Source organism: Manis pentadactyla, chromosome 14 (assembly GCF_030020395.1).
Source record: "Manis pentadactyla isolate mManPen7 chromosome 14, mManPen7.hap1, whole genome shotgun sequence".
NCBI classification, from domain to species: domain Eukaryota; kingdom Metazoa; phylum Chordata; class Mammalia; order Pholidota; family Manidae; genus Manis; species Manis pentadactyla.
The window spans coordinates 51,902,340-51,918,082 of record NC_080032.1 but is presented as its reverse complement, the minus strand read 5'-3'; the positions used below and the strand labels follow the sequence as shown (position 1 = coordinate 51,918,082).

Below are 15,743 nucleotides of genomic sequence, written 5' to 3'. Positions count from 1 at the left end.
AATACAGACTGATAAAATACTACAGCTTCCAACATAATAACAGCTTCCTAACCACCTCCTCCCCTTTAAAAATAAATAAATAAAAACAAATTGTAACACAAACCCAATCAGGGTGATTTTTTGTTTTTAAACAATTTCATATCAAGTTTATTTAATATCAAATGGTATTAGTTTGGGATTTTAAAGTATTTTTTTTAAGTACAGCAGATTGACACTTGGTAATGGTAAAAACGCCAATCACTGAGCCAGTTTCTTCCTTCCTACAGAATCTTCGATGTATTTGAATTTCAAGTAAGTCTAACAATGTCTATACCACACTAGCTTATACTGTCCTCACAAGTGCCTTCAGTCTAACACTCTTAAGTATTATGAGATTTTTAAAAAGAAATTCACTAAAAACACAGGAGTCACCTCACATAATTGAGGTCCCCCCGTGATTACCAAATGGTTAATAATGTTTAAAGTGTTCACCACAAACACAAAACATGTAAGAGAATGAGCTACGAGCAAAGTGATGCATACAGCTGGACAAGGATGAAGATGTCTAGTAACTTACTAGCTTTCCAGAAAATAACTAATTGCTGTGCCATTATTCTCAGCTACTTAATACCCTCTTCTCTAAGCTATAACATAGAGAACTTAAATTAGATTTTTAAGCCTCCTCCATGGAAAATCTGTTTGAATTTTTAAGTTACTATATAGTAAGTTTTCCATGAATACAGGGTCCACCACACTTAGAAACAAATTGTCTACAACAAAGGATTTTGGCTGACCCTAAGTATTTATTCACATACAGTAATACATAAAAGCTAAGTTTAATTTATGAGGAGGCATAAAGAGCAAAAAAGCTAATGCATTACAAGAGCTGCCTCTATTTCTGCAGAGAGACTACTGGAAAATAACCTACCATAATAGGAATTCCCATACTATTTTCCTCTGGTGGAAGCAGTAGCTGTATTGTTTCAATTCCAATCTCAGGCCTGTGGCAGAAAACAAGTATCAAAAGCAAGAACATGCTGTTCCTAGAAATGAAATAACTAGTACCTTAAAATAACTAGTACCTTAACAAAAGACTGAATTATTAGTGTTCAAAATCTTACCAATTCATAACTTGATTTTACCCTTCTGTCAAGAAAGAAAATTATTAATCTGTGTAACAAGATAGAGTTTTAAAAAGGTTTTCTATTTATATATGAAACAGTCCTTACTGGAGTCTCAGAAGAGACTCAAAAAATGAGGTTTGAGTCTTAAAACTGCAAGACATTCTCAGTAATCAAAAAAGAAATGGTCGGGGGAGAACTATTCAAATATATTCACTATAACATAATCATGTAATTCCATGGGGATTCTAAGAAACTGTAAAATATTCAAGCATAAAATATTCAACCTATAGAATTTCTGCATATTTAAAACACATTCATTTCAGAACTATATAAACTTTTAAGGAATCACAGTATCTCCCAAAGGTAAATACTGTTTATTATTTTTTACAAATATACATTTAAAAAAATCTGACTGTATACTGTTAACTAGTTTCTCTCCATGTGCTTCCTTTACCCATTTCCTTGAGTACTCCTCTATGCCACTTTCAATGACTACGTAACATTACATTCAAAAATAGTATCTTACTGTATTTTATTCAATTTCTTAAGATTGAATGTTTGGGTTCCTTTTTTTAAATTTTTTTTTACTCTTACAAAATAATTTTTCCAGGACAATATTCCAACAGTTATTTTTAGTGAAATGGCTTGTCTCCAAATAAATAAAATTAGATGTAAAACATTTTCCGGAGCCTTTCTCAGGTGCAATAACCTAGAAAGAGCAAATGTCAAAATTAAATTTCCTGTAAACACATGCTGTCAACCACATTTTTTATTAGGCCTGAAAGAATCATCACTTTTTTAAAATTATCTTTGTCATACTGCTTTCTGCTATTTTCCAATACACTTTTCCAGTATGTTACAAGAATAAAGAAATCATCCTATCTTTTGATAGACGCTTAGCTACAGTTCTAAACATTAAAATTCATTATTTCCCCTACTGTCAAATCTTTATGAACAAATTAACCTCATCAAACATTACTTCTAGTATGTCTTCTATAGTAGTAATGTAACAGATTTAGTAATATTATTATTCTGCCATTTGGTGGCAGCAAATACAAAAAAGAAAGTAAATTTCCTGAGTATTTCTTACTACCAATACAAAGGTAGCATTCCCAAAGCCATGTTTTTAAAGAGTTTCAAATGAAAAATGGTGCTTCGTGGTTGTAATGGTTGTATTTTTGTTATGTTAATGGCCAAGTGCAAAACAATATCATTAGCCAATCTTGATTAACTGATCAAAAGTAATAGCTTTGTTACTATAGCATTTACCAACACAATTTAACTACCTCGAAAACTATGCAACTCTTTTGATGCTTATCAAGCAACATGTAAACTGCAGTAACTCCCATTTGTACTAAAATTTATGTCATGTAAAAATTATATTTTCTTACCTAACCAAATCTAGCTAGCCTAGCTTCCCAGTCCCTTTAATAATTCAGTAATTATTTGTTAATAACTACTTATGTGCTAAGTGCCAAGGAATACAGCAGTGAACACGAGAAATAGTTTCTGGCTTCATGAAGCTTACATAAAAAGTCCTCATACAGGGTATTATGATTTGTACACATGGTGTGAGGGGGACCGTGGGGAAGACAGTGTAGCACAGAGAAGGCAAATAGTGACTCTGTGGCATATTACTACACTGATGGACAGTGACTGCAGTGGGGAATGGAGGAGGACTCAATAATATGGGTGAATGTAGTAACCACATTGTCTTTCATGTGAAACCTTCATAAAGTGTATATCAATACTTTAATTTAAAAAATCCATCATTAGTTAAGAAAAAAAAAGTCCTCATGTATTCGTTTCCCCAGACTTTTAGTATGGAGTAGTAAAAACCCAGCTTTAGAGCTTAGATATTATATAAATACATGCAACACAAGAATATAGTTTCCCTCCATATATAATTTACAATTTAAAAAAACTAGACAGAAAAAATTAGAGTAAGGTAATGCAACACAGTTTTATTTTTTGTATTATGCTTGCCTTAATGTCTTTAGTCTTCTTTTGAAATATCAAATTACATCAAAATGAAAAAAGTGTTTGGTGTCCTTAATTTATTAAACTCACAAGATACTAAGTGACTGAAATGATTAAGTTACATTAAACTGGAAAAAGTATGTATTTTTTCACACAAAATTATCACACAGCAACGTATATCAAACTTCTCAGTAACTTAATAGAAATTACTGCTGAAGTGTCTTACAGTTCAAGACATTGAGAAACATGAGGCTAGGATTATGAGTGGATTCAAACTGAGAGTAAATTTGCACACATATTTACAAATTAACCAAAGAAGTTAAACACATCTGAACACTGTAAAGACCTAGTCTGCAGAATGAGCACCTCCTTCAAGGGCAGGCGTTGTATTCCATTTATATCAGTATATCCAGCTCTGTGGTTTTTGCTTATTATCAGCACACAACAATGATGAACAATTTCTCATGCATGAATATTTCTCATATAACTGGATCTTGTCAGCAGAAGATAAGTATTTTCTTTTCTTTTCGTGTTTTTCTGGTTTTGTTCCAACTAGATACAAGACTTTACAGATTAAAAATTAACACTGGCTATTTCATATGGTTCAACTGAATACCAATTATTCACAACTTAAGTCCCTTGATGGTAAAAAGCATCATTTCCTACTCCCCTCAAAATGCTCATCTTCTAGTAAGGCAGAAAGATAAAAAGTAAAAGGCAAAGCAGTGCATTAAGTGCTTTGATAGAAATTTGTGTGTATGTGTGTGTGTGAGACAGAAAGAGACATACATACATACATACATATGGTGCATTAGGAATCACAAGATATACTAATCAATAAATGATATCATGAAAACCGGAAGCTACCAGGAAAATAAACAGGATTCACGACAATGAATGTATGTGTTTAAAGAATTATTAAAGTACAAGGAAACTACTGGCTGATTTCATCCTATGATAGGAAACAGGGCAGGGATGTCTGCTCTCACCATTCCTATTCATCATCATATTGGAAGTCCCAGCCACTGCAGTATAAAAATCAAAATGCAAACAATTTGGAAAGGAAGAAATCAAACTTCCTGTATTAGGAGAGAACATGACCATCTATGTACAAACTTCCATGTAATCCCTGAAAGTGTTCCCCAAACTAGTAAATTTAGCAAAGCCACAGAATGCCACTATATTTCTACATGCTACCAATTAACTGAAAATAAAATATTTTAAAGCAGTACCATTTGTAATAGCACGCCCCAAACTGAAATATTAAGGCATAAATTTTAACAAAATACATGCAGAATATATATACTAAAACCTATAAGTACTGACAAAGGAAATTAAAGGCCTAAGTAAATGAGGAAAGAGACCACATTCATGGATTGGAAGACTCAATATTGTTAAGATGTCATTTTTCCTCAATTAATCTACAGATTCAATGCAACTCCAAACTTCCACTGGTATCTGTAGAAATCAATAAGCTGATTAAAAAATTTACATGGAGAGGCAAAGAAACTAGAAGAGTCAAAACAAGTTTTAAAAGTAAATCAGAAAACATAAAATAAATCATAAAACAATAAAGTCAGAGAATTCACACTACTAGAAAGCTATCATAATCAAGGCAGTATATGATATTGGAAGGACAGACATATAAATCTGACAGAATGTAATGAAGAGTCCAGAAATAGATCCACACATATATGATTTTTAACAAAAACACAAAGGCAACTGAACAGAGGAAAAAATAATCCTTCCAACCAATGGTCTGGAATAATTCATTCAGAACAGAAACAGAGGAGAGAGAAGGGAGAAGAGGGGGTAAGAGGGGGTAGGGAGGGAGGGAAGGAGAGGAAGGAGGGAAAGAGGAAGGAGGACTTAAACCTCCAGCTACTATCACATTAGTAATTAACTCAAATATACAGTCCGAAACTATAAACTTTCTGGAAGAAAATACAGCAAGAAATTTTTGTGACATTGGAGTATGCAAAAATTTCCTAGGTATGATATCAAAAGTAGAATCCATAGATATAAACACTGATTAAAATACACCCAACTAAAAAATTCCTGCTCTTTATAAAGACATCATTAAGAGAACGAAGATACAGGTCACAGACTGAGAGAATATACTTGTTAATCAAATATCTGCCAAAGGACTTGATATCCAGAGTAAATAAAGAACCTGTATTAACTCAATAATAGAAAAGCCGAAGTTTTTAAATGGGCATACACCTTGGACATTTCACCAAAGAAGATATACAAACATGAAAATATAGATATTAATCATTAGTAAAATGCAAATTAAAGCACAATGAGATATTATTGAACAACTAGTAGAATGGCTTTTTAAAAAACTGATAGTGTTGAATGTTGGAGTGGGTGCAGAGCAGTTACAATTCTCATACATTCCTGGTGGGAATGCAAACTGGTACAGTCACTTGAAAAACAATTTGGCAGTTGCTTAGTTATACATACAAGTAATATATAATCCAAAAATCTTAATACTAGGTATTAACCCCCCAAAATAAAATATAATACTCACAAATTATCTATCTGTACACAAACATTTATACTGCCTTTATTTGTAATCTCCAAAACTTGAAAATAACCCAAACATCCCTTAACTAGAGAACTGATAAATAAATTGTGGTAAAGACTTATAAAAGAATATGACTCAGTAATAGTCATATCTTTACAAAAGGAACCAATCAATGACCAAACATACCAACATGGGTGGAAGTACAAAGACAACTCTCAAATGAGTATGATAAGCAAAAGGCTAACATACTGAATGATTCTATTTCTCAGGGCATTCTGCAAAAAGCAAAAATACCTTAAGGACTGAAAGGAGATAAGTAGTTGCCAGGAGCTGGAGACTGAGGAGGGGATGAATACAAAGGAACACAAAAGAATGTTTAAGGGTGATGGAGATGTTCCAGATAGACTGTGATGGTTACTACATGGCTGTATGCATTTGTTAACACAAAAGTATACACCAAAAGGGTTGATTATACTGTATCTGAATTATACTTTAATAAAAATGAAGAAAACCTATAAAAGTACTTTTAGAAGCCACACAATATTTAAAAAAAATAATAATCTCATGAGACACAAAAATATACAAGCCATGTAAAATTCATTAAACACTTAAAAATGTCAAATTTCTACAGTGAAAAAAAAATGTAACCACAAAATGAAACATGTAACAATCCATTATAAAAATTGGCAGAGAAACAATTTATAGAAAAGGAAACATAAAGGTCTCTTAAGCATAAAGAGATGCTCAACCTCCTAAGATATATTCAAATTAAAACTACATGGGTATACCACTGTTCATCTCTCAAGCTGGCAAAGATCAAGAAGTCTGAAACTGTTTAGGTCCTAGACTGAATGAAATACAATGATGATCTCTGAGGGAAAGCAACTTGTTAGTATCTAGCAAAACTGTTAATTGCATATTCTACTGATAGGGAAATAAACTTTCAGAATATATTTTAAGTGAAGAAAAAAGCAAGTTACATTACAGCATGCTACTTTTGTATAAGAAAGAGAAAGATGTCACATTGGTATTTGCTTTTACTTGCATATAGAGACCCTAGAGAAACAAAAGGGAAACATTCATTAGGAGTGGGTTGTGCAAGTTTTATTCATAGGACACAATGTGGGAAAACTCTCAAGTATAGCTTGAGTGTCTAAAGCGAGGAGAGTCTGCTGATCTGTACTGAAGCACTGTTTGTAGTAGCAAGAGATTGAAAACAACCCAGATATCAGTAGGAACTGGATATACAACAATAAAATACTAAGCAATCATAAGTAATGAAAAGACTATCTTGAGTACTGATGGGGAGGGAATGAACTTAAGATTCTGGAGCTCTTTAGGGCAGATAAGATGCACACCAGTGTGTCTACTATACTTGCTATTGTGCAAAAGGTAGGGAATAACAGATGTATTTGTTCATACAATCATAAAATCTCTAGGGATAAAGAAAATAACATTTGTTGGCTATAGTGAGGGAAGCCAGATGAAGTGGGAGAGATGTGGCTAGAGGTAAAAGGGACTATTCTGACATTATACTCTTTTTATTCCTTTAAAGTTGTGAACCCTATGACTGCCTATTAAAATTAAATTTGAAACAGTATACAATGAATATGACACATACCAATGGTAAGAATTAATTAAAACAATGCTTCACTCAAAAAAACAAAAACAAAACAAAAAAACTGAAGTGTATAAAGACAAGTTCATTTTACTCTGCGTTTTTTTTCCTCCAACTCAAAGGTTGCAGATCAACTGAAGTAGAAATTTCTGCTGGTGGGGCCAGGAAATCTGTACTTTTAAACAGTGATTCTAATTCGGAGTCAAGGTATAGGACCCTGATAGGAATGGTTACTAAGTGCAAAGCATTGTTCTAGGCAAACCAAGCTGATACAATAAAAACATTCCCTGCCATGAAAGGCACTAAGCAAATAATCAAGATAGACTGATCTGTAAATAGAACAGTAATTTGGTCACATGATACTGCAGAGGAAATAATTTAGAGTAAACATTATTTTTGCTAACTCCCAGTGAAAACAGCAGGTGAAAGGTTGAAAGGGAAAAACAATGGATCAAGCTGACAACATCTATACAGATTGGTGTTATCACTAAGAATTGAACAAGCTACCATCAGGTGCCCACCTGCTGTGAAGCAATATACATTTATGTATGTGCGTCTATGTACATATGCATATGTAAGTTCATATTAATCACCCTGTAATATGCATGACATACAGAATAAGATAATTGATGGCTATATATATATGCATCTGCTTTATTATTCTTGACATATTCTTGCTTTGAAAAACTTCATCTAATCAAACCTCTAAAGCTACCAATTTACAGAAGAAAATAGAAAATAGAACATACTAAAGGATGACACAAGGACACAATCAGCCAAGCTAGTAGGTGGGAAATTCTACAGAACAAATGAGTTTCTTTAACAAATACATGGGTTTTATTTTTTTAAAGAGAAGAGGCTACTGTTACAGAGAGCATATGCAATGTTCAAGCTTTGTTTACAATTATCTAACTTTAAAAAGATACCTGACAAAATCAAGGAAAATATAATGCATACTAATGTGCTTTAAAATACTTCAAAAACATTAGGGGATGGTAAAATGGGAATTATTGAAGCTGCGTAATCAATTCATAGGGGTTCATTAACGTTTTCTGTGCGTGACAGCTTAAGAATCAAATTACATTAAAATTAAACAATGAGTATCAATTATATAGTGATATTTCATAAAGAGAATAATACAATATAGATTGACATCCTCCTCTGATTCTATTCACATACAACACTATTTCAGAAAGGGAAATCTTTAAAAAGCTGAAGTGGTTAGGTCCAAACTTAATTATTTTATGGCAACATACGTATCAGCCAACTTACGGAATTTTGGAGATCTGGTGCACCTAAATTGGGGTTTGTCAATGAGGGCTCTACCGACACTTTAAGCCAGATTATTATCTGTTGTGGAGTTATGTCCTGTCCATCGTAGGACGTTTAGCAGCATGCCTGGCCTCTACCCATTAGATGCCTGTAACACATCCCCCTCTGCAAGTTGTGACAACTAGAAACATGTCAGATATTGCCAAATGTCCCCTGATAAAACACTGATCTAAACTGATGATTTCTTAGAATAGTGAGCTTACTATAAAAAGCAAAAGAAACTTAGTGGGATATTCCTCAACATCTGTCAGAACAACTTGAGTAAAGTAGCATTAGACTAACCAGTATCAAACAAAACATTTTTTCCATCTTAACACAAATACTCAAATATTTGAACAGAGATTAAACTTTTAAAATGTAAACATACACATTTCCTTAGTTTTGTTAAAACTCAAGCCTCCCTCCTAAGATCAGGAACAAGACAAGGATGACCACTTTTTCCATTTCTATTCAAAACTGTAGCTGAAGTTCTAGACAGATTAACTAGGTAAGAAAAAATAATAAAAGACATCCAAACTGGAAAGGAAGAAGTAAAACTATATTTTCAGATAGTATGATTTTATATGTAGAAAACCCTAAAGAATCTCAAAAAAGCTGTCAAAACTAATGAACAAATACAGCAAAAATTGCAGAATATATGAACAACTCACAAAATCAGTTGTTTCTCTAAACACTAGCAATGAACAACCCAAAATTAAGAACACAATTCCACTTACAAGAGCATCAAAATGGAGTGAAATACTTTGGAATAAATTTAACCAAGGAGATATAAGACGTGTACACCAAAAACTACAAAATAGTGATGAGAGAAATTAAAGAAATCCTAAATAAGTGGGAAGATCTGTGTTCAAGGATTTTAAGAGTTAATATTGTTAAGCTGGAAATGCCCCCCCCCCCAAAGCAATCTATAGATTCAATGCAATTACTATCAATATTCCAATGGCTGTTTTTTTTTCAGAAAAGGAAAAGCTGATCCTAAAATTCATATGGAAATACAAGGAATCCAGTCAAAACATTCTTGAAAAAAAAAAAAGGATATAAGGAACCCATACTTCCTAATTTCAAACCTTATTACAAAGTATAGTAATAAAAAAATGTGGTACTAGCATAAAGACAGGTACACAGATCAACAGAATATAATGGAGAATCCAAAGATAAACCCCATATCTATGGCCATTTGAGTTTGAACAAGGGTGCTAATATGGGGCAAAGGGAAAGAACAGTTTCTTCAACAACTAGTGGTAAGACAAATGGATATTTACATGTAAAAAAAATGAAACTGGAGCCTTACCTTATGACATTCAAAACAGATCAAAGACTTAAATGAAAAAGCTAAAACTATAAAACTCTAGTCAATAGGGAAATGCAAATCAAAACCACAATGAGATGATACTTCACATCTACAAAGATGGCTATAATAAAAATAAAGGAAAATAGAAAGTGTTGTAGAAGTCGAGAAATCTGAACTCTCATACATTACTTTTGGGAATATGAAATGGTACAACTATTGTGGAAAACAGCATGATGGCTCCTCAAAAGTTAAAAATAGAATTATCATATGACCTATCAATTCCACCCAAAACAATTAAAAAGAGGTGTTCAACAAAAACATGAAGAAATGTTTACAGCAGCACTATTAAAAAAGAGCAAAACTGTAAAAAAGTAAACAACCCAAACAATTCACCTGGTGAATGGATAAACAAAATGTGATATATCCATACACTGGAATATTGTTTAGCAATAAAAAAAAGAATGAAGTACTGACTCCATCAGGCTACAACATAAACCTTGAAAACATTATGCTAAGTAAAAGAAGACAGACACAAAAAAACCACATATTCTATGACTCTTCCAGAATATGCAAACCCTTAGAGGCAGAAAGCAGGTAAGCAGTAGCCAAGAACTGAAAGCAAGGGGAAATGGGGAGTAATTGCTTAGTGGGCATGAGGTTTCCCTGTAGAGTGATAAAAATGTTATGGAACTTGATACTGAAGATGGTTGCAAAACACTGTGAATGTATTAGTGTCACTGAACTGCACACTTTAAAATACTTAAAAGAGTAAAGTTTATATTCTGTGAATTTTACCTCAGTAAGAAAAAGAAAATGATGAGGTTGGTAGCTACTTACTATGAAGTTTGGTAGTGTGAATCTGGGACATACAAAATCATCCCTAAAAAGATACTGAATCCAACATTGGAAATGTAATCTACTCCCTTTAAAAACAGTTCAGATTACAGGCATACTTTGTTTTACCATGCTTGGCAGCTTTGTGCTTTTTACAAATTAAAGGTTCGTGGCGACCCTGCTTCAAAGCAAGTCTACTGGTGCCATTTTTCCAATAGCATTTGCTCACTTTGTGTCTCTGTGTCACATTTGGGTAATTCTCCCAATATTTAAGCTTATTGATAATTATTATATTTGTTATGGTGATCTGTGATCAGTGATCTTTGATGTTACTTACTAGTGTGATTGTTTTAGGGCCCCACAAACTAAACCCATGTTAAGATGGAGAACTTGATAAATGTTGTGTGTGTTCTGACTACCTCACTGACCAGTATTCTCCCTTTTCTCCACCTCCTCATGTCTATTCCCTGAGATACAACAATACTGAAATTAGGCCAATTAATAACCCTTCAATGCCCTGTAAGTGTTCAAGTGAAAAGTAGAGTTACACATCTGTCACTTTAAATCAAAAGCTAGACATGATTAAGCTTAGTGAAGAAGTTACTCAAAAGCTGAGACAGGCTGAAAGTTAGGCCTCTTGTGCCAAAATTACCCAAGCTGTGAATGCAAAGGAAAAGTTCTTGAAGGACATTAAAGTGCTACTCAAATAAGCACACAAATGACAGGAAACCAAAACAACTTTATTGCAGATCTGGAAGTTTTCATGGTCTGAATAGAAGATCAAACAAGCCACAACATTCCCTTAAACCAAAGCCTAATCAAGAGCAAGGGCCTAATTCTCTTCAATTCTGTGAAGGCTGAGTGAAGGGAAGAAGCTGCAGAAGAAAAGTTTAAAGTTGGCTAGTTCATGAGGTTTAAGGAAAGAAGCTGTGTCCATAACTGAAAAGTGCAAGTGAAGCAGCAACTGCTGACATACCAAAGATGCAGCAAAGTTATCCAGAAGATCTAGCTAAGATAATTCATCAAGGTGGCTACACTCAACAACAGGTTTATATTGCTTTCTATTGGAAGAAGATGCCATCTAGGACTTTCATAGCTAAAGAGGACAAGTCAATGCTTGGCTAAAAGGACAGCTGACTTTCTTGTTAGGGGCTAATAATGCATGTGGGGACTTTAAATTGAAGCCAGTGCTCATTGCCCATTCTGAAAATCCTAGGGCCCTTAAGAATTATGCTAAATCTACTTTGCCTGTGCTCTATAAATGGAACAACAAACCCTGTGTGACAGCACATCTGTTTACAACATGGTTTACTAAGTATTTTAAGCCACACTGCACAGAAAAAAAGATTCCTTTCACAGTATTCCAGGGTGTTGGTGATACAGCTGGTCACCCAAGAGCTCTGATGGAGATGCACAAGATTCATGTTGTTTTCATGCCTAACACAACATCCATCCTGCAGCCCATGGACTGAGAAGTCATTTTGACTTTCAAGCCTTATTATTGAAGAAATAGATTTAGTAAGGCTACAGCTACCACAGATTGTGATTCCTCTGACAGATCTGGGCAAAGTATATAGGAAACCTTTGGAAAGGACTTACCATTCTAGATGACATTAAGAACATGTGTGATTCATGGCCAGAGGTCAAAACATCAACATTAACAAGAGTTTGGAATCAAGTGATTCCAGATCACATGGAAAACTTTTAAGAGGTTCAAGCCATCCAAAGAAGTAACTACAGGTGTGGTGGAAATAGCATGAGAACTAGAATTAGAAGTGGAGCCTGCACGTGTGAACTGAAATGCAGTGATCTCATGATGAAATTTCACAGATGTAGACTCCAACTTTGGAAGTTCTAGTATGGGTGAAATACTATTAAACATCAACACATGCTAAGAGAAATCATTCATGAAAGGAAGAAGCAATTGGCATGGCAAACTTTATTGTTGTCTTATTTTAAGAAATGGCCAGAGGATTCTGGAAGGAATGAAGAATAAGAAGTTCCTGTGATTACCTCCTTTCAGAATACACCTAGGCAGCAACTACATGGAATGCAACTTACTCTGAAAATTGCATAAACACTGGCAGATCTTCAACAGCTAACAATACAGAGAAGGCCACAATGAGAGGGGCAGAGACAGTCAAGATCCATACACTTTCCTTTCCTCCACCCACAAAGTAGGAAGGAGTGAGGCACAGAGGAGTGAGGGAACCATACTAGGTACCCTCAGACCTGAGTCCCTGCAATGGGAAAACAAGCCTCCATAACCTATGGATTTAAAAACCAGTGGGGCTTAACCCCAGAAACTTTGAAAATCAGTGGGGCTTAAAGTCTGGGAGTTCTGGAGGGCTGTAGGAAGATGAGTCTCTGCTTGGAGAGCTGGCATGCTGTCCTAATCCATCCGAGACCCAGCAAAGAAGCAGCAGTTTGAAATCTGCTTTTATACATAAAGGAGATTTACTGACTAACTTTGGGACATGTGCCAAAGGGACAGGGTTCTGCAGGAGCAGCCTCCCAGAAAGGAAGTGCTGGTGTTGCTATTTTTACTGCCTCCTTTCAGCCTAACTGGCCAGAGGTTTGCTGGAGCCAGTTGTGACACCTACCATCTACCCTACCAGCATCACTCACCCTGCCCCAGCATTGCCCTGAAGAACCCATACCAATCACCCTGGCAGGTACCCCTAACAGAGCAACTCCTCCACGGAGAGGGGAGGGTGGCCCACCCACCAGCATGCCCACAGTGCCATCAGGTCTCTTATGCATCCATGTGGGCAGTGAGCCCCCAACACCAGTCATGGCCAGTCACTGCTGACAGCTGGGTTGAGGGCCCGGCCCACGAGCATACCTGCATGGGCTGCAGCTGGGCCTCTCAGCCAGCCACACCAGATGCAAGCCTTGCAAACTTGTGTACCCACAGATGTCCCACTCAGTAATTGCTGACAGTCTGGCTGAGAGTCATCCCAGCCCTCCAACTCACTCATTGTAGTGTGGCCCAGCTACAACAGGAGGGTACAAGCAGCCCACACAGGGGACACCCCCGGAGCAGGTGGTTCTGGTGACCAGGGGATACTGTGTTACTGGGCACGACAGGATACCTACTACATAAGGCCACAGCTTTTAAACCAGGAGATGGACCTGATCTAGTTAATACACAGAAACAAACAGAGAGTCAGAAAAATGAGGCAGAATACTTTCTAAGCACAGTATCAAGACAAAATGCCAGAAAAAAAGCTAAGTGAAAAGGAGATAAGCAATCTACCTGATAAAGAGGTCAAAGTAATTGTCATAAAGCTACTCACTGGACTGGAGAGAAGAGTGGATGAATTCAGTGAGAACTTCAAATAAAAAAGAACCAGTCAGTGCTGAAGTCAGTAAGTGAAATGAAAAATACACTAAATGGAATCAACAACAGATTAGAGGATACAGAAGACCAAAATCAATTATCTGGAAGACAGGGCAGTAGCAGAAAGCAACAAAGCTGAACAGTATGAAGAAAAGAGAATGAAAAGAAATGAGAATAGTTTAAGAGATCTCTGCTACAATTTCAAGGGTAGTAACATCCAGGTACAGGCAGCACAGAGAGCTCCAAACAAGATGAAACCAAGGAATTCTACGTCAAGAAACATTATAATTAAAATGCAGATTAAAGATAACGAGAGAATTTTAAAAGCAGCAAGGGAAGGCAGGTTCTTACAAAGGAAATCCCATAATGCTATCAGCTGATATTTCAGCATAAACTTTGCAGGCCAGAAGGGAATGGCTGAAATAGTCAAAGTGCTGAAAGGAAAAAAACCTACAACCAGGACTTCTCTATCTGACAAGGTTATGATTCAAAACTGAAGGAGAGATAAAAAAAGTTTCTCAAACAAAGTCAAAAGAGTTCATCATCGGAAACCAGCTTCATAAGAAATGTTAAAGAGACGTCTTTAAATAGAAAAGAAAAGGACATAACTAAAAGTAGGAAAATTATGAAAGGAAAATAAATCTACTGGTCAATGTAAATATTCACTAAAGCTACTATTAAGTTCAAAACATGAAAGTAAAATCAATCCTATATATAAAAATTAGCTAAGGAAAACATAAAACAAGAAAATGTAAAATATCATCATATACATAAAATATGGAGGGGGTAATAACAAAATAGGGCTTTCAGAATGTGTTCAAACTTACGCGAGCGACATCAACCTAATAGACTGCTGTATGTATAGGATGCTATATATAAGCTTCATTGTAACCACAAACCACAAATGCCTAACAGATACACAGGAAAACAAAGAAAGGAATCCAAGCATGATACTAAGAAAAGGTTCTGATTTTCAGAAGGGAAGAGAGCAGGAGAAAAGAACAGAGAACTACAAAAAGAACTAGAAAACAACAAAATGGTTGTTTTGTAAAACAAAATTGTATGTACAATAAGTACATACCTATCCATAATTATTTTAAATGTAATTGATTAAATGCTTCAGTCAAAAGACATAGGGTTACTGTATGGATAGAAAAATAAAGGCCCACCTATATGCTGCCTACAAGAGGCTCAATTTAGACCTAAAGATATATACAGACTGAAACTGAAGGGATGGAAAAAGATATTTCCCACAAATGGAAGTGAAAACAAAAACAAAAAACAAATATCCTGGGACAGCAATACTTAGACAAAACAGACTTCAAAACAAAGACTAACGAGACAAACAAGGGCACTACATAATGATAAGGGATCAAACCATCAGGATGATGTAACAATTGTAAATATCTTTATTTACAAAATAAAAAAATGCCAACAAATCAGACAACCTAGAAGAAATGGATAAATTCCTAGAAACTACAATCTTCTAAGAATGAATGAGGAATAAATAGAAAATCTGAACAGACCTATTACTAGTTAATGAATTTGTACTAGTAATAAAAAAAAATCTTTGAACAAAGTCTGGAAGCAGATGGCTTCACAGGTGAATTCTAGAAGACATTTAAAGAAAAATTAATATCTATTCCTTTCACACTATTCAAAAAAATTAGAATGAATTTGGAAGCATTTCTTCCTCTATGAAGCCAGTATTA

At 34.9% G+C, this 15,743-nt stretch overlaps 1 protein-coding gene across 4 annotated transcripts in view; it reads right to left on the bottom strand.

Moving 5' to 3' along the window:
- Positions 1-15,743, bottom strand: part of ANKRD28 (ankyrin repeat domain 28) — a 223,431-nt gene that overhangs the window by 165,096 nt on the left and 42,592 nt on the right. For 2 of the 4 annotated variants that reach the window (XM_036901013.2, XM_036901018.2), the window contains one exon: positions 908-980. The exons of the other annotated variants lie outside the window; for them this stretch is intronic. In XM_036901013.2, coding sequence (XP_036756908.1) covers positions 908-925 — 18 coding nt within the window. In that variant the 5' untranslated portion in view covers positions 926-980. Of the gene's footprint in view, positions 1-907; positions 981-15,743 lie in introns of those variants that run through there. 4 annotated transcript variants of the gene reach the window in all.